At 39.3% G+C, this 24,731-nt stretch overlaps 1 protein-coding gene across 1 annotated transcript in view; it reads right to left on the bottom strand.

The window, feature by feature from the left end:
- The window catches only part of kcnk9 (potassium channel, subfamily K, member 9), a 42,268-nt gene extending 18,398 nt beyond the window's left edge, over positions 1-23,870 (bottom strand). Inside the window, exon 1 of the mRNA XM_015047808.1 lies at positions 22,110-23,870. Within this exon, the coding sequence (XP_014903294.1) occupies positions 22,110-22,683 (574 nt within the window). The 5' untranslated portion in view covers positions 22,684-23,870. The remainder of the gene's footprint in view (positions 1-22,109) is intronic.
- Between the last annotated feature and the right edge of the window lie 861 nt (positions 23,871-24,731).

Here is a 24,731-nt window from a genome sequence, read left to right as displayed (position 1 = left end):
TTTAGTTTTTTCCCCCGACTTTTTTCTTTTTCAAAGAGTTTGTCCGACCACATTGACAGATTTATATGGATAGTAGGCACAGTTGGCTGGTCTGGATAGAACTTGCCTTTTCAATTCTCACCCATAGCCAGAGTCTTCATAGCTTGTAGCTTATCTACAGGTCAGAGTTACAGGATGTGCTGCTGTCCTTTCAGAGGACAGGGTTTTTAAAACTGCTCTATTCTTTCAAAAGTCTTTGAAGAATTGATAAAAGTTTTTAAAACTCTGTCGCCCAGTGACAGCTGGAGAAACACAAGCGACCAGAAACGAGAAGTGATTCCAGAAAAGTAACATCATCCATGAGTAAAGCCCAGAAGTTACTTCCGTCTCTGACATTTCTATTTATAATTACAGATGTAACAGAATTTAAATTAAAAACTGAAGTCTATAACACATCAAATCATACTGTTTGCAGATAGTTTTTATAAAGAATGGTGCCCCTACTAGAGCTGAAATGTCACTCACAGGAAGAAGCCATTACCCAAAAATCAACATTTAAAGTCACTTTAAGCATGCTCACAGGAACAAATATCTTAATTTGTGAGAGTACATAAAATATGATCCAATAAAACTAGCGTCAATGCTTGCTACATTCAGAGGAAAAAGAGGCAAGTGTGCAGTGTGCACAATCCAACTGTTAGGAGCATGGGTGACAGCAACGTACTGGTAAAGGGGAAAACTGTTGGAGGATACTAGGATACCTAAAATGTCTCCACCAAGTCAGAGTTTAAACACTACAAAAACGCAGTAGATTTCTGAATTTGTCCCTTAATAAAACTATTTTAAAACAGTTTTCTCTCTCTCTCTCTCTTGATGTTCTCACCACAGTTAGCACTGAAATCCTTTTTTGTAATCCTAACTGACCTCAAAGGTGAAAGATGTCAGAGACCAAGAAAAACATTAGATTTTTTCCAGGGTATTTAAATGTCTGATTTTCAGCCATTCCTCTTTAATGTGACACTACTGAATGTTGTGCATTTAGTGCTTATTTTGTCCATTTTGTCACATCTGGACCAAACACTCCAAATGTGATTGTCAGGACCATTTACCTACAGAAAAGGGATTATTGAGCAGAAATTAAGAAATAATTACAATTGTGCATGAAAAACAACACCTAGATCCCTCCCAGTGATGCACCATGGTGCATCATACACCACCCAAACTACACACTCCACCTCCATTACATCACATTCATCCATTATTACCTAATGGGTTTCAGACTTACCCAGTTCACAAAGGAAGCCACACTAAAACTCCTGTGAAAAATCCCCAGAGTGCCCCGCTTCTCCATCCTACCCATCATCCTCAGGCATAGCGTTCACTAGCAAAGGGGTTTAAATGCATAAATTATGAATAAGAGAAAACATGTCAGTGCTGTACCAGCTCAGCTCATTATAGTGAACTTATTTCTATTCTGTTGTACAAATTACCCCTCTGCCTCTACTATGTGATGTCAATTAAACCTCTGCAGTGAGAATCAGCATAAACGCATTTAACACTGTGTGGTTACAACTCAGATGCATCTGACTGGACTGTGAGATGTCCAGTTTGTCGCACCGTGAGAATCTGCTGGCTGCAGACCTGAATTTGTAAGTAAATATGAGGATTCCCAGAATTTATACATTTAAGGATCAAATGTGGTTGAAATTATATTGATTGTTTAACCAAACAGATGGTTTCAGGTTGGTCCCAAATGAATTCGGTAGTATGAATTTTTCCACATCACATCCAGTTAGAACCAGCAATTTACATATGCTGAATAAAAAGACACAAAAAAATTTTTCCCCTCATTGTCTGAAGTTGAATGAGACCAAACTTTTCTTGTTTTTCGCTTAGCTAAAATTATCAAAATTATTTCTATTTGCTAAATGCCAGAAAACATGGTGAAAACATTTAAAAAAAATTTTTTGTAACTTCCCTGGAATTAAATAGTTTGCACACATTTGGTCAGAATCAGCAATAAACCTCCGATAGGTTTATTGACACACTGGAGTTGATATGAGTCACACCTGAAACACAGTGCTTTCTTCATTAGCACAATGGGAAGATCAAAAGAAATCAGCCAACTACTTGTGTTAAATGTGGAAAAAGTGATTATTTGTGACCAAATCAAAACTAAATCTTTTTTGAGTTAAAGTTGAGAAGCTATAATAGAAAAATGAAATAAAATTGCAAGAAGGAATCTGAGACTAAAGTATCAATCTTACCACTAAACTGGTATCAGAATTATGGATCGATCTGCCCACCTCTACCAAATACATTCCAAATAATTAATGTGGTTTGACATTCATGTCCATGATTTGTGAATTTAAGCTTCTGACTGAAACTGTAGACTTGTAGATTTAATGTAAAATGCTTAAAGTTGTTTTTTATGGGAGATCTGAGGAGCAGTTATTGTTCTACACACACAAGCTAACCCAAAGCAAAGCACATTGCATCTATCCTCCAGCAGGATGTATGGAAAAATGTCAGAATTAGCTAGTCATAGAAACTCTTCAATGATGCATTAGAAAAAAAGGAGTAAAAATCAGCCAAAATGCTCAGACGTTTTGAGATTAATCTCAGAAATTTTCTAGAAAAATCTTGGAAATTTCTGAGTGTCAAAAATTTGCAAGAAAAAAAACAGAAATTTTCAGATCTCAGATATTTTCTGAGGGTATCAAAAAGTGAAAGTTTGCAATAAAAATCTCAAATTTCCACGTCTTTCAAGAAAATGTCTGATATTACTCTCCAAATTTCTGAGTAGAAAGTTAAATATTTCTAAGAAACACTCAGACATTTTCTAGAAAAAAACGTGGAAACTTTCCAAAACATCCAAAATTTTCAAAAGCTGAAAATTTTCGACTTTCGAAACTCTGAAATTTCCAAGATTTTTCTAGAACATTTCTGAGACTAATCTCAAACCTACTGAATTTTTGCCAGAAATTTACTCTTTGTTTTTCTCTCCACCTACAACGGTCCGAATACGCCCTCCATACAGCTCAGAACAGATCAAGTGCATAAACATTTATCATCAAACTACACTGAGACCTGTAGCCCACATCCCACCAGCTTTTTTTTTGCTGTCTTGACTATGTTATTCTTCTGTCACTGAGCTGTCACCCTGTATTTGTTTTCCTCCCTCCAGGCACACCGCATTTAGTATCAGAGGCTCTACTGTGTATCAGAGACAGCAGCGGACCGCACACTGAGCACAAGCCGCCGACGCTGATTTCATGCTGCTGTTCAGCGGCAATAACTCATACAGGACGACCACACACTCCCACTCCTACTGCAGATGGAATAAAGTGGTAAAGATAAGAACATGTGGGAGTGGATCACAGAGAGAATATCTCTGCCAGGGCTGAATTAGCAGCAGGTGGTAGCGACGGAGCGGCACCGGTCATCAGCTGCTGCTGTTCTGTATGTACAGGACGTAAATTACAGGATTTCATCCCAGCGGTGTTACATGTAGCTTCTTTGAGAGATCAACAAATTGAGCGAGTACGTTCAAGAGCACGCTGAAAGTCCATAATAGGATGAAACTGTGAATCTCTTTGGTACTTCAGAAGTGAGAACAAGCAGCCAGCAGTTCGGCTGTGGCGCTGACTCACACGCTCAGGCTGCAGAAAAACCGAACCGCAACCTGAGTCCAAAAGATGACGTGAGGCAAATGTCACCTCTTGAAATGTGAGGCAGGTTTACTTGAGTTTTTAGCTTTAAGATACAGTGGCTTGCAAAAGCTGCCCTACTATTTACCTCCTTTATTATTTTGTCATTACTTGAACATTAACTTTAATATATACAGTGAACTTCAGGCATCAAAATCTTTTACCTGCCATTTTTAATAATTCAAACACCAAAAATACCTTAATTTGCATCAACATCATAGCATCTGAGCCCTACTGCTTAAGCCAATATCCATCATATTCCTCATCTCCACTCAAAAGACTCTCTGTAGAAAGAAGAGAGCCTTAGCTGCCATTGCGTTTGATAATTATGTTTTTTATTACCTCTTGGAAAAAAGATTCTAGATCTCCACCCAGTTTTAATCTGGCTAAATAAAGGTTATCATCTTGGGGGTACAAGGTAATCAGCGCCAGAGAAGATGACTGACGCTCCTAGATTGGCTGCTATGCAAATGCCAGCCAATAACGTGTCCAGCAGGTATTTTACTTTCTCAAGCTGACATTTTTCTTTTGGATATTTTAGAACATTTTTCATAAATAATTTGGAATTATGTTCCAAAGAAAAGTCTTTGAATAGATGAATCAGAAGATACTGAACTGCACACAGGCGGGTATCCACTGTATTGGGATTTTATGAGATAAACCAACGCAAATTAGGAAATATTTGTGAAAAGGGATTCGATTCTACACAATTTTGAATTCGCTCAAATAAAAACATGTGGCAAACATTTATCAAACACCTTCTTTTCATACCAGCTACATCTCGGTGCAACGCTCGTAAGAATGATTGTTGTTTTGTGATTGCTATTTTTTTTTCTTTGTCTCTGCAATGGTCAATAAGGCTCAATTTGAAAATTTAACTGATATATTCACACCTGATATATTGATCAAGCGTAACCAATTGTGTTTAGATGTCAGCTAATTAGTAAAAAAAGGGCTGATATATGTGTAATTTAATCTTATGGATTAAGATGAATTATGAAGATCTCAGAAGTTTGTTAGAAAGCAAAACTGAAGAAACATCATGAAGACCAAGGAACGCAGCAGACAGGTCTGGGAGAAACGAGCATGATTGACAACGCTAAGCCCCTCCTCCTCGCTCTGATTGGTTGTTTTTGTTCAGATAGCAGTAGGACTACAGGGAAGAGGCAGAGGAGCTCGATTTTTTTTCTCCACAGATTATCTGTCTCATACTGTCAGGATATAATTTGAACAATATCTTTTTATAAAAGTTACCTGCTGCAGCGTTAGGCTCTTTGTTGGAGAACAGCAAGTTTTGCAAAAAGTACTGAAACATTGAACGGTTCAACATGTGCATTCAAAAGGTTAGAGAAGGTCACATTTAGTTGACCTGTAGAGGTTAAAGTTCATTGTAAGTTCTTTGAGAAACTTTACCCAAAAGCTGAGTACCCCATAACTTCTTGTGAGTCATGCATATTCTGACAGACAGACCTCTTCAAAGTGTATGAACACGTTTCCAGATTCCCATAACTAACTTGATGAAGGCCATGTTCTTACTCATAGGCCCAACAAAAACTAGAATCCTCTTCTAAGCTAATCTCCAGGTTAGAAACTGAGCTAAAACTATGAAGCTGTACAAACCAGAGTCACCTAGCGGCTCTCTGAAGGACAAGGGAGTTTCATCAGATCTGTTTGCCTCATCTCAACTCAGACTGAACAAACAGGAAAGTCTCCAACATGGCGCTGAATATTTTATGCATTAAACAACATGTGACATGAACTGAAATGCTTACAGCTGCAAAGTCATTTCTTCAGCTTTCATAGAATCTGGTAACACACTGTATGTGATGTAGTGCAGGGAGTTCAAAGAGAAAATGTTATTCATATTTGAAAGAAGTTTACTACATTAATATTTTTGTATAATTCCAAAGCACATTACATTAAATGTGCATAAGCAATGGACGTTAAATGACAAAAGGTTATTTGTTTATGTGTGCAGCAGCAGAGGTCAGGCCTTTTTCATGAACTTCAACTTGGAGGCAAATGTACAGATATTTGAGGAACAGGAGGAGGAGCTTAGCACTGTTAATCAAGCTCATGTACTTGCTGCTAAATGTGCTAATAGTGGAGAAACAACTCACCCTGACAGGAAAACTGTTTATCCACAATCATTGGTGGCTATGCTAACTAACCTTAGCATTCACAACCTGTTCTGCTAGGTGCAGTATAGCAGAGAGCAAAAATGGAGGAAGAGGTGGGGATGAGCTGCACCAAATGTAAAGTGCCAAGTGATTGACAGCACTAAGACCCTCCTCCTGGCTCTGATTGGTTGTTTCTAGTTAGAACTGGGAGAAGACAGGGAAGCTTAATTTTTTCACAGATTGTCTCGACATAGTGACAGTTTCAATAAATATGTAGAGCAAAATTTTTATTTTTATAAAAGTTGCATACTGTAGCTTTAAACAAACAAAGCTGCAAAGATGACAGAAGGGAAAATAACCAGCTCCACAGGCAGCAGCATCAGTGACTGCATTTCAGCATCAAAAAGGTAGACTCAGTTCACTAGTGTGGGAGCGTTTGATTGGAAAATCACACCTTGGCCCAGATGAACCTATTTTAAAAAAGGATTTAGAGTCGGAGCTGGCCTTATGGTTGATTCTGTTGGGGTAACAGTGAGTACATGCCAAATGTCACACCAACAACGGTTATACAGAAATCTCAATTTACTCATAGAATTAATGAATGTCTTAGAATTACTACATGATGTTTCAAGTGCATCATTCCTTATGAAAGTCACGATAAAATGAAAGGAAATGTTACTACAAAATTTGGTACCGAAACAGGAGTTACAACAGGTCTCGTTTAAAACTTCATGAAGTTACATTAATAAAGTATGAAGCTGAATATTACAAATTAAACTGAATAATTATACAGGAAAGTGTGACCTGGTGCTGATCATTATGTCGTTTCATCTTTTTACACCTTTGCAGTTTTTGTGACTTTTTCTCTGCTGCCACACAGCGTCTCGTACCGAGCAGCAGTTTGTTCCCTCCAGGTGGACAATTTGTTCAGTTTTAGAAACATTGCCAGATGTCTCTTTAAGACTGCTTAGGTCACTGTGTAGCTATGTCATAAGTGTGTACCACTGCTGTCTGTGGAGCGCGTGGAAGATGGACTTTACATCTTCATCTCTCTAACTCAAAGTAATGTAGAGGTGCTTAATAAAAAAGACAAGCACAGAGGAGTACCGGTGTGGTTGTGGGTTTTCACTGAACTGCTGAATATCACTGCCTAATATCTCCTCTCAACCACTAAACACAACCTGCTGTGACAACCACTGATTTAGGGAATCTGCTGCTTTCCTTTCATACCCGACTGTAAGGAAATCTGGTTATGAGACTCCAGTAAAGGATATCTACTAGATGCTTGTTTATTTTGATGGACTCCACCACTATCCATGCAAGAATAAGATAAAAAAATTAAGTTAAATATTATCCAAAAATAGATCAGCATTTTTAAAATATAATATACAATTGTAAAAACTTATTTACAGTACAAGAACATGCCAACCCACTTTCATTCTCATTAAAGTAGTACTAATAGCAGCATGTAACTTTTATAAGAGATATAAATAAATATATTGCATACCATACCATCACAGCATAGTGACAGTGTTAACAAATATGTAAAACAAAAAACAAACAAAAAAAAAAAAACTTTTCTATAGAATCTACATACTGCAGCTCTAAGATGTTAATAGTTTAATTTGGTCCATTATATACAATGTTTACATTTTAAACTGTTATTTATTTATATTTTGCAACAGATACATGCTTTTTGAAAATCCACGACTGATCATTTGAAATAAATTAAATAAATATGCTATCGGTATTGATGAAATGTAATTTTTTTTACATGATCAGGAGGAAAGCAGGGCTCTACTTTCCTCCTATAATACTGTAAATGACAAAAGTCGCTTAGCATAAAAACATCAAACACTCAGGCAGTTCAGGCCTCTCTATTCCAGCTATGAATGATTTGAAAGAGCGAGCATACAGTAGCAGGCGGAATAAAAGAAAGAGAAACTGCACTTCTAAGCAAATAGAAGGCATCCAGAATATTAGTCTGCATCATTGACGTTTTTCAGCTGGAATATGCCTGCTTGTCTGGTTTCAAAAATATTAGCTCAATTCTTTATTAAGACTTTCTTTTCTTCATTTGATCAAAAGTCCCAATGACCAAAAAGTTAACTTCAACGTAAAACAGGAAGATTCCCCTTTAAGATGAGGATAGACAGGAAAAACGAATACACTTTATATAACTGTCTTTTGGATAATATGATCCTGTGTCACTTGTTTTTTTTTTTCTGGGTAAAGCCACAGGGCCAAGCTGTGCTGCATGCTGGGACCTTGTGTGTACAGTTTACCCTCTGAGCAGTGACAACAGACCAGCCGGCTCCAGAGCCAGCGACTACCACAAAGAGCCTGAGCACCACAGGAAGACGCTGCCATCGATCTGTGTAGAGACCTTCATCAAGCTCCACATAGGACCCTCCAGCAAAGTGAAAATAATCTGCTTGGGACAAGGTGCAGCTGGGGTGAATGCCTCCAATCATTTTTCAAAAGGAATCAGACAGAACATTACATCTTCCTCATTTTCGGAGGAAACACAAGCGCAAGTTTGAGCCGCTTTATGAGAAATTACAGCCTAGAGGTAACCAAAGCACAAAATGTTCATTTACACCACAGATCTGATCTGAAAAGTGGCAACCTGAAAATAAAATTTAAAGAGAGGTAAACCAGTAAGCACTCCATTAATCACAGGAGAAACTGGATAGATGCATAAAGGCAATCTAAAACTGGTTTTGAGGCGAGGACAAGAGGGGAATCTTCACCTAATTTACAAATCTAGTCTTGAAAGTGTTAAGATACTCTATGAAAGCTTTGGTCTACAGCAACTTTATTCAACATGAATATTTAATATCGACCTTAGCAGTACCTAAATGATCTTTGCTTAGTTTGTTTTTTCATTTTTTCAGAAAGATGATAGCAGCTTGTGAGTCTAATCAAGGGTCTACAGACATCTCAAAATATTGAGAAATCAGTCATTCCATTTGATATTTTAATATTCCACAAATGGACAGTTAAAAGAATTGCTGACATACCCACATGTTGCTGTACAATACTTTGTCAATGACAGTAGACAGCAAGATGCTAAAAGTAGTCATCAAAAAACCTAACGTCTCATAATAGGACCTACAAATGACTTGTTGCTGGAAAGGTAAGACTGCTGTCTTCAATCAGAAAGAGGCTGTAAATGGTAAGTACATGTACAGCACTTTATCAAGTGCAGAGGACCTGAGTTATTCACACAGTGATGGTGGTAAGCTACTGACAGTAGCTACTGCTGCCCTGGGGTACACCGACAGCGGCAAGGCTGCCATGCAGGCAGGGCGGGTGAAGTGTCTTCCTCAAGGACACAATGACAGAGGCAGACAAAGTGGGAATCAAACCGGCAACACACCGATTGTTGTGGCTGTGCATGTTTAACTTTAAAAGAAGGCATGAGAGTAGGAAATCTGTGTTAGCAAAAAAAGTAAGAAGAGTGTTTTACCAAAAGGAAACCTAAATAATGTCCGAGGACTACCAGAATAATGAGTCTCCATTATTTAAACACAACAATGGGATTATGGAAACTTGACTCATTCTAAAGTCCAACAAGGACCATCTGAAAAGTTCAGGAGAAAATCAGTTGTAAAGGTAAAAGGTCAAATCTGATGACCAGTGGTCCTCACAGCTCATGTGAAGGTTCTGGAGAGACTGGCCTTAGCCCTTGTTAGGTGACAGGTGTAGTCGCTGCTGGACTTGGACTTCTTGGTCACATCAACTCCAGCACTTTTTTAAATCCAAACAAATAAAAATGTTCACAGAATCACTAAATACGTGTTGGTTTTCTCATCAAACTCCCTGCAAAATGTTAATGACTTCTTTTTTTCAGACCACAGACCAACTGCATGTCTTCAGTCGAGTCTCTTTCCAAATTTAAACACATCTAGCTAATGATGTTGATGCTCTGATGCTGAGGTTCATGTTTACTCGAGCAAAGTGTGGGTAAGGTGCAGTCACAACTTACACTATTTAGCAACTTTGCATCTAACTAGCACAGCATTTTAGCATGGCAACATGTAATAATCACCAAAAACATAATTTCTTTATTTATTGCTTTTCAACGTGAAATGTTGTCATGGCGACTGATATAAAAAAAAAACTTCAATGAAATGAAATTATTACTGCCTTTGCTTACATGGTTGTAAGGCTGTAAAAATGGAGGCAACTATCCAAAAATGTCTGTATGATTCTAGTAAGCAGAAAACTGTGACAATAATCTCAAGGGCAAGGACAAAGATCAGACAAAGATGAAGGGATGGAAGAGAAGAAGGAGAAAGAGATAATATAATGTTCATAAAAAGAAAATAAGATGAGGCTAATAGAAGATGTTCGAGCATACTAGGAACTTGTTTTCACAAATAAAGGTTGAATAATTCTTAAATAATGAAATGCAGTCTAGACTCATTAACATGCTGAGGAATATAATGTCAACCACAAGTCTCAAATGACACTAGAAAAAAAAGTATAAAGTCCATCATTTTCCAGTCAGCTGTTCCCCGAATATACTTGTTGCTTGTCTGCATGCACAGTGAAAAGGCCGTTATCATCCCTGTGTTCAATAGTTGTCCCCTGCTTGCTGCTGAAAACAGGAAGATCACGCTGTTTCACAGCAAAACAAACACACCCACATGGGGTGAGGTGCAAGGTAACCTGTGACATTGTCTTCTGTGAAAGTTTATATTGTAAAAGCAACCATAAAGACAAAAATAATATACTACTGATAGTTTCCTGGTGTGTCTGGGGCTCATAATAATAGTTTAAAGGGGATGTGTTATACAAAATCAACTATTTTGAGCTTTATATCATGCTATAATGTCACTCCCTTATCAAAAGCATACCTGGAGTTTTTGACTATTTTATGCATGTTTGAGGAGTCCTTAAATATCTTGTGGCAACCATTCAAGGATGCCTAAACACTTGCTCTCACAAAGTTCTGCCTATTTCTACAAAGCTCCTCCCCCGAGCTGCAGCCTCCAGCTGAACTTCCGCCTCACAGAGCGCCCTCCCCCCCAACTCAGCTCCTACAGACTAGCCAGCAGCAATTAGCAATTACCTGCTGGAATTGCACGTCTGCTCAGTTCGTTAAACTCCTTGTCACTCTAACACTCCTACAAACAGTTGTAAACAGCATGAGAAGAATTGTCGTAATGACGTGTCAGAAAAAAGAGACTCCTAATTTTATGGTGTCAAACAATGAAGTCAAAATTCTTTTAAATTATGTTTGATATATGTAGCAATTTTATAACAACTTAAAGTAAAATTGTTACTTGATTGTGGTGTAAAATGGCACTATGTACCTAGAATATACATGATACTGCCCCTTTAAACTTAAACACTGGCAAAAATATTATTTCAGTAATATCCCTCATGTCATTCATGAGGCATCTTAAAAAAAAACTAACCATGAAACAGTTGTTTTTGGCACCCAGAGATCCATTTTACAAAAGAACAAAACAAAAAAAGCTTTGCAATATTTAGCAGCCTGCAGTGGCTCACTTCCAGACCGCAGTGATTTTGGTCATATTAGTGTCATTTGCTTTGCTTGATAATCACAAATGTCTTCCCTGATCAGTAGAATGCACATTTACAAAAGGTTTCTTCATTGAGAGCACCTTAAATAAGACCATAAAAACCATAAAATGAGCCACTAATCATTCCATTTACAGGTCTTCTGCCACTCAAGGCCGCTCTGTATGAGAAAATCACCAGCATTCCAAACACGCTCAGTCTTTTTGTCCGCAGCAAATTGATGTGAACTTCTGTGTCCGTGATATTTTAGAGATTTGTATAATCCATACTAAGTGATGGGAATGAGCAGGCGTATTGACCCTTTGCCTGGATGTGCTTTCTGATGATCAAATGAGAGCGTGAACAAATCAAAGCAGCACAGTTGGAGGGAGTGAATGAGCGCCGCAGCCCTCCAGGAAAAATCAAAGGGGGATAATGTCCGTAACGGTGGCGATATTGTACTTCTAGCTCTGCGATCAGTCACCGTCAGGATTCAGCACAGATGGACAGCAGACTGTGTGTGCTCCTCTTCGCTCACTCAACTTATGTTCAAATATACCAGCCTGGGAAAAACCACCGTCCACAACCTGCCTGACAAACCTGGTCAGGAATCCTGCGTTTCTAATCCAATGAGAAAAGATCAACTGAACGGAGGAAAAATGAAGGTTTCTGAAGTCGCTTGCATGTCAATTTATGCAGTTGAATCGCCTAGAATCTGAATCTAGGCGATTCAGATTCGATGGATACCCAAAATGTTTCTATTTTTTTTCCCTCTTATTTCAAAAGAGATCTATAGAAATAGTTCACACAGAAACATTTTACATACAAGAACTTCCAGGTTCCAGGTTCTTTTGAGCCTGGAATCAAAAATAACCTCTAATTCCTTACATGTGGCTCCATCAAGGCTAGAAAATAACTAGTATGCAGGGTTTACCCCAGAAGACTTGTTGAGCCTGGTTGGTAGTGGTGCTAGAGCAGTTATCCAACAAAACCACCGTGTTTGTATGTTAAAAAACATTAAAGTCGATGGGAAATTTAAAATATTACCACATAATTATGTTATTGGAAGACATTATTGGCAATACCTAAACATCAAATATAAAGCCTTAGAAAAGGTAAATGTGTGTATATATATATATATATATATATATATATATATATATATATATAAACAATTAAAATATATATAGATGTTCTGCACTAGTTGTTTCATCCTAATTAAAATGTCAAACCTTTTCTATTTTTTATCAGTGACTGAAGCTTTAAGACCGGTAAACACAGGAAGTGGTTACAGGGTTCCGGTCAATAAATAAAAAAAGACACATGACCTCAGTGTTCACATATTGACCGTATGTTGCTACTTTCAACAGTTTCACCAAAGAGACTCGTCAACCCGTCTTTGCTGTCACTGTTACTGATGAGAAAATAAAGCCCTGTAATAAATAAACAAGCAATGCTTAGCCTGGTGGGGCACAAGCAAAGCCTGGTGGCCCACCAGGCTTATGATAAACTGTGGAAAACTCTGCTATGAGTGGTGGTCCAACCCAGGTTTGGACCAACTGACTTGTTTTTTTTCCTGTTGTGGTTCTGATTCTGAATGCTGACAGGTCTAGGCGATTCAGATTCCTCATATTCATCCACACAGTTTGTAGAATTTTTTGTCCATTTTTGTACAGTTTGTTTATTTCATTTGATTAATCATTACTGAGTAGATCTGAGTTTGGCTAAAAATACTTTTAAATCTTGACTTTATTGGTACTTGTAAGCTTTAGTTGAAAGGCAAATTTTAGCATAAATTCTAAATGAATTATTTTGAATAAACACATTTCTTTTATATACACATTAATTATTGATAGATTTGGAGACTTTCCTGCTTATCCTTGCAGGACTGCAGGGGGGATGGCGTCTCTCCACATATATTTGTTACACTTTTTGGCAAATTATCTAAAGGGGATAGTTTTCCCCACCTGTCTACTTTTTAACATGTACATGTTAAAAACACATACATGTGAATACACAATACATGTGAATTCCTCTTCTCTTACTGCCTCATGAGCTGGATTCAGGCTGGGCATGGACACCTGCAGAAAGAGCTGAACTGGATGTGATAGTCACTCACTCTGCAGTGTTATGGAAACTGGTGCTGGCACAAAAGCTGCAACAAAGGCTCAACAGCTGACTCATCCTCACAAAGCGCTTTTAGTAGAGAGGACGGGTGATGAATTCATCTGTGAGAGCATCATTCTCTTGAAGAGCACTGCATAATTAAAGCAATAAGTAATAGTACTCTAACATAATCATGCTCCGTTTGAAAGCAAAGGTTTAGCCTCCTGGATTTTCAAAGTTTACCCAAGATTACACTGCCTCACGCAGCATGTATTTTTTTGTTGTTTTTTTGTTTTTGTTTTTTATGACTTAAGAGTGAAAAAACTTATTCACAACTGATTTTAATTGCATTTCTAAATTAATGGAATGCCACAATTGAGTAATTGTGTTTTTTTTCCGACAAACTAAATATTGACAAAGTTTTGTACAGATTTGTTGTGGAAACAGAGCTAATAATGTAAGCTAAACAGTTTTGGTTTATTTTTGTTTTTTTCCCCTTAATATTAGTGTGACCCAGTGGAATAGAGGAGGTATATTGCCCAAAACAAAAATTGTTTGTTTGTCCTCCTGATAACATAAGTCTTAAAAATCTCTTATTTTTTCACAAACAATATAAACATCTCTGGTCCAAATTCCTTAAAACAGCGAAGTGACTATTTAACTTGGTGTCAAATAGCACTTTGAATCCAAAACAAGCTTAATCTTCAGTCAGTAGTAACCAATGCACAAATTTTCTTAAGTGCAAATAGCAAAAATAATAATAATCTGGGCCTCAATTGATAGTACTCTGCCCAGAATGTCCCCTAGCTGCTATGCTAATGTACAAGCTAACATTAGCATAGCAGCACAGTTAATTGATACAAAAAAATAGCTTAAAAAGGAACAGCATTAGAATCATATTTTTTCTAGGCAGATTATGCTAACAAATGTAGAAAAAACAAAGCTGAATCTGAATCTCCATTCCCTGATTCCATACAAGCTACTGTTAGCTCTACAGCCAATATTCACACGTTTTAGCATTTCAGCCACACATGAATAACTAAAATCCACGAGTACTTGAGACTCCTTCTAAGACTGATGACAACTGCCTATTTTAACAGGACAAACACTAAGCATACCTTGATATGGATTAGCACACACAGTGTAAACTGTCCAGCACAGAAACTAATGTTGGCCATCTTTCTTACCTCCGCTCTTGGAGGTACAGCCAATCAGCGCCATGGAAAATAAATGCCACTCCTGGATTGGCTGCTTAGTTATTTCAACTTACTGAGTTGAATTTTCTTTAGAATATTTTAGACATTTTATATAAAACATTCATAAGTAGGCAGATTTTCTACAAATAAAGTTATGTTGCTGTGTGAACACTGAAGCACAAGTAGCAAATTATAACTTTGTCCTCCTGAACCTTGGTGAGTTTGACTGGCCTTTAAATCTTGTTCCATTACACAAAGAAAAATTAAATGGTTTTACTTGTGGAGCATCTTACTAGAAAAAGCTGCAAGTTACTTTTTAGAAATATCACACGTGCTGGTTTTCAGACGGTCATATACTGAGCTCAACATATCTGCGGTATATCCACATGTTGATATTTCCAGACATTTAGCAGGGATGACTTTCACCTTTTAAGCTGTCTTTAGTCTCCCGGCAACACGGCTTAGTGGGACGAGAGAGGCAGGGGTGTGTATACATACACACACACACACACACACACACACACACACACACACACACACACACACACACCACAGAGCACCGGGGTTGCTTTTCTCCGTCTGAGCGTCGCATTCAGCTAGAACACTGCATGCTTTCATCACTAAGTGTCGCACATTTGGCGTAGTTAATCATGAGGAATAAACAGCGTTGACCCGCAGGTCGGTCTAAATAAGGAGGACCCTGACGGCCGGATCGCCGCAGTTCCTGAAAACATTTCACGTCATTTAGTTTTGTCTGCATCCAGGATGACAACATGCGTTCATCGGGTCCGTCCTCCATCTGTACATGACAGATGTTTTAATTCCTCGGTAAACGTGAAGCTTCAGTCGTGCGGTTTATTAACGAGTTGGCTTTTTCTTACTCTGCGGGAAAACACCACGACAGTAACGACTGCTTCAAATACTGTTATTACGGCCGTTGAATCACTGAGGATCTCCATTAGTGTCTCAGAGACCTGTTGACGCTGCGCTCACTCACTCTACATCCATCACAACCTGAACTATTGATTTCAGTCATCCGATCAGACCTACTGAGGTGCCACGCAAATTAATCCATTCCTGTTTAACTTTTTCACATTTAAACATGTTACAACCACAACCTTCAGTGTGTTCAAGTCAGATTTTATATAAGAGGCCAACACAAAGTAGTGCATAATGGCAACATGCCACATAAGTGCTCTTGGAAAGCATTATGACGTAAAAAATAATGCTTATATCATCTACAGAGACCTTTAGCATGGTAGCATGCCACTATAGTATCACATGGACTTGTATAACATGTACAGTTAAGGTCAAAATTTTTTCAGAAATTTCCTAAGTGCTGTTAAACCAATCAATTATTTTTTTAATGACAGCTTTTCCAAACATCCTAGATTTATTTTTGGACGCTCACATTAATGTGGTTTTGCACACAGAAGCCAAATTATGAGTAAAGGTAAACTTTTAGCCGTCATCTGCTGCGTAATTAATTCAGCTAAAATGATTTGACCTTGGAGGGACTGATGAAGTATTGATATTTTATTTCCAAATAATCAGTATTTATGCAGATAAATAAGTGAACAAAATGGTAAAGTGGTGAATTGGAAAGAGTAACAACTCAAATTTTTGTTTAGTCAGCTCTAACAGATACAGGCTTCCATTGTAGCTCTGGCCTCATGTTGAGGGTTGATGTTCGTCTGGAACATGAATACAGTATGCAAGCAACTTGGAGTTAAGAGCCACGTCAAGGCACACAGAGACGCCACAGCTAGAATCGAACCTACAACCTCCCACACATCTTAGTTGCATGTTTCCCACTGAAAATGTTTAACAAATTTTTATAATTGCTTTCCACCAAATCTCTATGACCGCAGCGCATTCGGAATGATAAACCTCGACAACTTTGTTGGCAGTTCAGTTCTTCCAGGTAAATACACAACCATGTACACACACACATACACATGCACGCACACACACATACTTAGGGAGAATTTAAAGAGACTAATTAACCTAATGAAGCCGGTGTACCCGGACTGACCCATGAGGAGAACATACAAACTCAACGCAGGAAGGCCCCAGGCTGGGATTCTAACTGAGGATCTTCCAGCTGCAAGTGAACACTAGCTGTGTTTCCATTGAACATATAATTGTATAAATTGGAATTACGAAAATAAAACCCCTTGGAAAAAATGGCAAACTCAAAAAAGCTCAAACTTTTTAAATAAAAGGTTTTTGCGCTATGAAGAAGTGTTTTTGTGGCCACGTCAAAATTTGTATATTTCACAAAACTGCATTGGAAAAACTTTTTTGTGCCAAACAAGTCATGTGATCAACAACCGGATGTTACTACTGGTGGGAACGAAGAAGACGACGACAGGAAGCAGTAGGAGGAGCATGTTCTTTTAAAGAAAATGAAAGAACATATTCATGTGTTCTTATTTAATGGAAACACAGCCTTGCCAAAATTGTGTCATTTTCAACATAAATGGAATCTAGATAAAATTTTGCACGCATTTGTAACTGAAGCACAGCTACTTATCTCTGTGCTTCCAGGTTAACCTGCCATTGTCTGCAGTCATTCATTCTGATGAAGCAAACAGGATGTAACACACTTATTCTGATTTGAGTCTGTGGAGTACTCTTGTGAAATTTCCACATAAATATTCTACTAATCCCTCGTATTCAGCAACCTGTTGGACCTTCAATTTGTCCCCCATTAGTAGGTTATGTAACTATACTCAGGGAACAGACTAATTATGGCGAATACTGAACAGCAAATTAATTTAAAAAAAAAAAAAAAAAAAAAAAAGGCCCTCGAGGTTTTTATTAGCAATCTTATGACAGATGCAGATACAGGAGAGCTCAAACTGGGAGTCAGCATGCCGCTCAGCATGCCTGGTTCTTTATCTGTGCCTCTGAGCCTCATTTCACACTTTCACACTGATCACAAAATAACGATTGGGAAATCTTCTGATCGAGAAAAAGGGGACAAATCTGCTTTCCAGATAATGGTAATACATCCATCTCCCATTTCAAATAGACACTGTGTTTGAGATGGACCCTCTATTCCACAGGGATTTTTTAAAATAAATGCTTCACTCCTTAGAGAACAAAAGCTGTAGCTTCAGTTATTGTTTCCATTAAAAATATGTGCAAAACTTTGTCAATATTCCACTAATGTAAAAAAAAAAAAAATAAAAAAAAAAAATAATTTTCCAAATGTGTTGTTTCCATTAAACTCAATTAAAATCCCACGTGAAAACAGTTTGTTCAGGAGATACGTCATTTAAAAAAAACATGCTGCTCTGTCATCTTCGTACCACTTCTTGTTAGTCGTCTTCGTTATTTCTTCCAGTAGTAACATCCAGTTGTTGATGTGAAAAAATGTTTCCATTTTAGTTTTGCAAAATGGTAAATGGACTGAACTTATAAAGCGCTTTACACTAGTGTCACATTCACCCATACCAATATGAAGAATGAAGATCAGCAGGATGAAGTGTGGCAGGAGGAAGCTGGAATTGAACCTACAACCTTCTGATGACAAGATGACTACTCTACCTACAGAGCCACAGTTGCACACAGGCACATTGAAATACATTAATCTTGATCTGACTGAAAAACTACAAAATCCTCACTAAAACTTAAAAAACATGGGCCTTTTTCTAAATTGCTACATTTCCATTAATGGAATTTATTGTCAGAATTCCAAATTGCACAATTATATCATCAATGGAAACACAGCTAGTGTGACAGTGGCTCTAGCTTCCTCTGTACCGGTGGGGTTCTGCTCCTGACCTCTTTGACTTCACTCTTATGTTTTGTTTTTTTTGTCACACAGCAGCTTGTTCATAAACATTATTCCAGGAAATGTCCGCATGTGCCCTCAGCTAGACACTTCCCAAAATATGAATATTACAACAAGTTTTACCTAGAAACAACAGAGGATCCGCCTTCACTGTGCCGAACGGTTGTCCCCGTCAGGTGTTGCCTGGTGAACGGGGAGGAAAGGCCGCGGCGCCACTTCCTGTTTCCTTCTGCACCCACTCCCCTCTCTAAAGGCTGATACTTCTTATGTCCTGTTAAACGTCTCCAGCTGGATTTTATTTCCTTATTATCAGCTCAGACAATCAGAATTAGGTCCCTTCACTTTAAGAAAACAACAAGTTGATGACCAAGAAAGAAAAAGATAAAAACTTTTATCCATCAAAGAAAAAAATGATGTCACAAGGCATCATACAGGAGTGAACAAAAAGAGGTTTTCTAGGCGTAACACGATCAATGCTCCAAGTGAAGCAGCTTTCATTTACAACCCGCTCACACCACTTGTTTGTGGCGGGGAACAACGAAGCGTGAACACGCTCCACCGGCTGTGAAAAAGCAAACAGGTCAGGTTTCAGATGCTGAGCTCTACTCAGCCTGCCTGGAGCCAGGGCCGCTACCAGGAAGCTTTCAAAGGGGCCACCCTGGTGGGGGTCACTCACAGAAAACAAAAAGAAAAAAAAAGAAGAATTATTTTAAAGAGGCAGTATTATGTATTTTCCAGCCATGATATGCCATTTTGTAGCACAATCAAATAGCTATGTTAACTCATTGCATATCAAACATGACTTCATAAATTTGACTTTGTAATTTAATTCCTTGAAATTGGGCTGCTGTCTTTTTAAAAACTGTTGGTCTTTCTGAAACTCCGCCTTCAGGAAGTCATCACAACATGTCTCCTCGATTAACTCTTTAACAACGTTTTTACCAGCGATTCACTGAGAAGTAGCTCATACAACGAGCTTAGCAGATGTGCAGTTCCACCAGGCGTTTGCTAATTGCTGCTGGTTAGACTGAAGGAGCTGAGTGGGGGAGTCGTGAGGGAGTGCTGCTTTCAGAGGCGGAAGTTCCCGCGGAAACTGCAACTCAGAGAAGGAGCTGGGCATGCAGGCAGCTCTAGCTCCACCAGGAGTTATGCACAGCTGAATGGTTGCCATGGGAGATTAAAGTATTTCTCAAACATGCATGAACGAATCAAGACAAGGCCTGCACTTGTCATGCGCTTTAACAAGTCAGAGAACTCCAAAGCACTTGAAACTACAATCAGTCATTTACCTAGTGCTGGTTCGATGAGTCAAAAATTGTATCGATTCCAATTCGATCTGAGTTATAGTACAATGGAATCAGAGTAGAACCGGTAGGTAAGAGCGGACATCTTGCCATGGCTAAGAGAAGAGAGCACAGGGCAGACGCAAAAAATGTAGAATCACTGGTTCAGAAGTTCTTTCTGGTGGGTGATATTTCAAAAAAAAAAAAAAAAAAGTAATTACAATATATTTTTATAAATACCTCAATAACGATAACATGGATGACATCCCACTTTTAAAAAAAAACTTGGTTAAACAAATATGTAACTTCGAAACAGAGTTGTTGTTTTCACTAGAAAACAAAATATAATCATCAAATATAAATTCATACAAAATGTCAGTGCCTCAAAGACGACATAAAATAAATAAATGTGACCAACAAAAACAGTTTATTAAGATTAAATTTAAAATATTTAATGCCCTAAAATGAAGCAGACTGCAGTGGTTCAACAGAATATTAGCTTTACAAGATGTTAAAAATGTTTGACCCTCATTTTTTTTTAACTTAAACATTAATAAAAAAAATGTATGTTTTTTTTTTTTTTTCATTCATTCATAATGGCCAACAGTGAAAATTATAAGCACGTTTGCTAAAGACTAGCCACTTCTGCTAGTCTTTAACTAAAGACTAGCAGAAGTGGCTAGCTACAGTTAGCTAGCTAGCTTCCTCTGATTAGCCGTCGTTTCCCTGCACCTCCAATAAACCGGGTGCAGACATAACAGACTGAAATGTTTCCTCCCGTTTCATAAACCTGAACTCTGCGGTAAGCTTCGGGTTATTTACTTACTTTTGTTGAAGACATCTGTGTTTCAGAAAGTTTTTATTCTTTCGCAAAGACTGACCTGTCCTTTCTGTTTGTGACGAAAGGAGAGCAGCAGCCAGGTAATAGCGGGTTCAGGAGCTACAGCAGTCAAAACACTTCTGCATATTCTTTCCTTCTCACAAGATATCAGCCAACTCTGAAATTCAGTCCAGACAGTAGAACAGCCCACCAGCTTCTTCTCTGTTTTAATGGCGGTTGGTAAACAATAGGAACATTACCACAGCGTCTCGCGCTGCGCAGGTCAGGCTTAGTTAAATGACGTCATCATATGACATAGCGATATAAATTTTTTCACTGGCGTCAAAAAAATCCACCGGTGTTATGGCACACCCCAATATCTGGGATAAAAACAAAATAAAATAAATTCAGTTAATGCCAGGAGTGACTTTGATTTTGTGCTCATCTAGATTAAAAAAGTAAGGTGTGACTTGAGTCTACAGGTGTATCTGCCCCTAGCCCTTTCTAGAGCACTTCCATCAAACTCTATTTGGTTTCAGAAGGTATGACCGCGTAATCAAAGACTGATGAGGACCAAAGAAGTGAATTATATGTGAATGAAAGGAAAGCAGGAAGCGGACTGGTGCGCAGGGCACATGGGTAAATACAACCCAAACCAATGAGAGCAAAGACAAAAGAGGAATCCTACAACTGCTAAAATCTGACGCCACTCCATTATTGTTTACAGTTCATAGAGACGGGAGCTTAGTGTGTTCTTCAGCGCCACCACAGGTGAGGAGGGGAACAGGTTTTTTAAGGTTTTGGTTTATTTGATAGTTCAGTGTGAAAGAGAATCGCAGCAGCTGAAAATGCAACAAAGGCTGAAATTTTCCCACGTTCAGGTGTGAAAACTCTCTGAGGTTGCAGACTTCCATCTCTGACAGATCATAAATTAATAATCTGTGTTAACAAACAAATAAATTAATAAATAACTGTTGCACATCACTGAAGCTTGTTCCATCCTTTCTTAAATTCACATTAAAATAATAAACTACACACGTGACTATCTGTCTAGTCAGAAGGACAGTGAGAGGACCCAGCAAATTAAGAAGCAATTACATCAACCCCATCCACCCCCCCTTGGTGACGCCACTGCCTGCTGCCTGCAGGCTGAATTCAGAGGAGCTGTCCGTTCAGCACCACCTCATCCCGACGGGCTGGATGGAAGGAAAAACAAAAAGTTAAGATTCTGCGGTGAAGTCAACGGATCTCTCGGTCCTCTGCTTTAAATGTTCCACCGCAAGTACGCCCGCAAACGTTGCCCGATGCGTTCAAACCTGAGACGGTTGGCTGCAACATGTTGCTCGCAAAAAAAAACTTGATGCAAAGATTTGTTGTTTGGGTTCTCTGTGATGTGACATTAAGTCCTGCAGCCTCGATTTAGTTTCATGCAAAGTCCACTGAGCAGCTGTGATAATATTACACACACACACACACACACACACACACACACACACACACACACACACACCCTACACCCCCCTACACACACACATAACATACACACTCTCAGACTTACCTATGGTGGTTATGACCGTGATGGCAAAGTAAAAAGAGCCCGCAAATTTCCACTGCACCCCGGCCCGGTGCGGCTCGGCCTCTATGATGATGCTCTCCAGTTTGCGGTAATCGTCCTCGCTGATGTTGTACTTCCCCTGCAGCCGCTTCTCCTCGGCCTCCAGCTGCTCCTTCTCGCGCATCTCGAACTCGGACTCCAGGGCGTCGAACACGGCGGCCCCCACCAGCAGGTACGTGAACGTGCAGACGATGAGCGACAGGGTCCGCACGTTTTGCCGCTTCATGGCCGACTGGAAGCGGCGGCCGAGGGTCTCATGTCCCCTCGGGTGACCCGGGAAGGCGCAGCAGGCGTAGGGGAAGCCGCGTGGGCAGCGCCCGGAGGCGGGGGCGCCGTGGAGACGGGGGGCGCCGAAGTCCCCCGCCTTGTAGTGGTCCCGGTGGCAGAGCCCCTGATCCTGCTCCTGGTTCGCGGAGAGACACAACAGACTGCTGGATCGCCTGGACCAAGAACCCTGTAGACGAGAGACCCTGCGCAAGACCTGCCCGAACCAAGTCCTCCCGGTGCGCAGTGCCATCAACAAGCTGCTTTTTCGGATCGCCTGTTGGTCGCTCTGTCCTCCCGCAACAAGCTGTGTGGATCCTTAAAAACGTCTCCAACTAAAAAAAAAAAAAAGAAAGAAAGAAAAAAAATAAAAACAAACAAAACAAAGCAGCGTTGATATTTGTTCCTATTTCCTTCTGTTTTTTCCGTGTCTCCTCGCTTACTTTGTCTGTGATTTGAATAAAAATGTCCTAAAACTTGGCATTTTCCCCCCCTCCTGGCTTTAAGTTCTTTTTTCTTCTTTACCCTGAACACAACCTGTCCCCCCTAACCATTCTCCCTGCTGCTGAGCGGGGGAATCAGTTTACTCTGCATGAAATCTGCGAATCTTCCCCGCTTCCAGAGAGCATCCTCATTCCAAATGTGCTGACTCTTCCAAACGACGCGAGTCGCTCTCAGAGTGGAAGAGAGAGCAGCAAGTGGGAGAAAATGTTAAAATGTAGATTTTCATTGGGTGGGGGGTGAGCTGGGGGGGATGAAACGTACAGCTTAGTTTATTGCGATTTTTTAACCAGATACTTTTGTTGTAGAAGAGGAGGAGAGAGAAAAACCCGAACTGAACAACAGGTTCCGCGCTGACAGGCTTCCTCGGATTTCGAGGTGTTGAGTTTCAGGACGTGCTCAAGCCGGAATTGAAAAGTACTTTCCAGGTTCGGGAAAGAAGCGGGACGGATGAGGAGTGCGCGTTCGGCTCCCGCAGTGCCACTCATCCTCTGTTGCGCACATCCACAAGCTCCCGATGCCCGGACTTTAAGCTGAGCGCCTCGGCGAGTGTTCAAGGGAAGGGGGGGAAAAAACACGCAAACACAACAAACAAAAAAGGAAAGAAAATAAATAAATAAAAAAATGGCTTTAGTTATCCTGACGCGTCACGAGCTGCTCACATTTTCACGCTCAGAGCTCCACATTTGAACGTCTCCATCTGATCGGCTCTGATCGGTGGGCGTCGCTCCTCCCGTCTGTGTTTCTGTTTCGAGTGTCACGATTCACTTCAGGTCTGAGCAGCTCAGGCTTTCTTTCTTTCTTTCTTTTCTGATTTAATTTTCTTCTTTCCCCAGTGGATGCGCGTGACCCCTCCCACTGTGGCCGCAGCTTCCCGTCGCGTGCAGGGAGAGGGGTCCACTTGGGTTTAATTGGTCGCGTGTTGTGATTCCGCAGGTGAAGATCATGAAGGCGCGCGCGCAGCCAGGGCGCTGTCCGCGGTGCTCAACAGACAGCAGCTCGGTGCTGTTTGGATCATTCACATTAAACTTGACTGTATTTTTTATTATTATTATTAAATCTAAAGGATTTTCTGGAATTTATAGTTTTTAAGTTTCTCAGAAGTGAAAACTTACAGATGATGAAACTTGCGTTGAACATTTTAAGTTTTCAAGTTTCAAAGACTGTCAGATATTACTGGGTAATTTTATTTACCTTCATTGAACACATGGAATGTTTTCTCTGAATTTGAAGGTAATCTTCCCAGAAGTTACAGACTGATCGTTCAGGAGACTTTCTGGACCTTACAAATTGATTTATCCAAAATCTAATCAGATTTTACAGGGAACTGTTTTTTTTATTATTATTTATTTTATTTTCATGGAACTAAAGAGGGATACTTTCACAAAATTGAATATTATTTTCTTGGAATGTACCGCTTGTTGTCCCTGAAGTTTCAGAAAGATTTTCTAAAACGTTCTCTTATTTTCCAAGATCTGACCAGAATAGTTTCACTAGAACTTACAGGCTGCTTTTCCAAATATCCTCCAACTTCATATGTTCTTCAGGATATTTTTTCAGAGATTTTCCTAAAATAAAATACAGAATAGTTTCTCACATTATATCTTTAAACTCTCCTCAAAGATCTGTTTTCCTGAACTAACTCTCTGGAACTTCATTAAAACTGAATTTTTTGTCCAGAAATATAATTGTTTCTTTCTCTGAACTGACACGGTACTTTTGATGAACTTCTAGATTAGATTTATTTATTCCCTTTACAGAACATGCAAACTACTTTAGCAGAAGTAGTCTGTATGAGGA

The sequence above is a fragment of the Poecilia latipinna genome, unplaced genomic scaffold, assembly GCF_001443285.1.
Source record: "Poecilia latipinna isolate Pla-1442-1.1 unplaced genomic scaffold, P_latipinna-1.0 Scaffold843, whole genome shotgun sequence".
Taxonomy (NCBI): domain Eukaryota; kingdom Metazoa; phylum Chordata; class Actinopteri; order Cyprinodontiformes; family Poeciliidae; genus Poecilia; species Poecilia latipinna.
The sequence above is the reverse complement of the archived record's forward strand: the minus strand, read 5'-3'. Positions and strand labels throughout refer to the sequence as shown.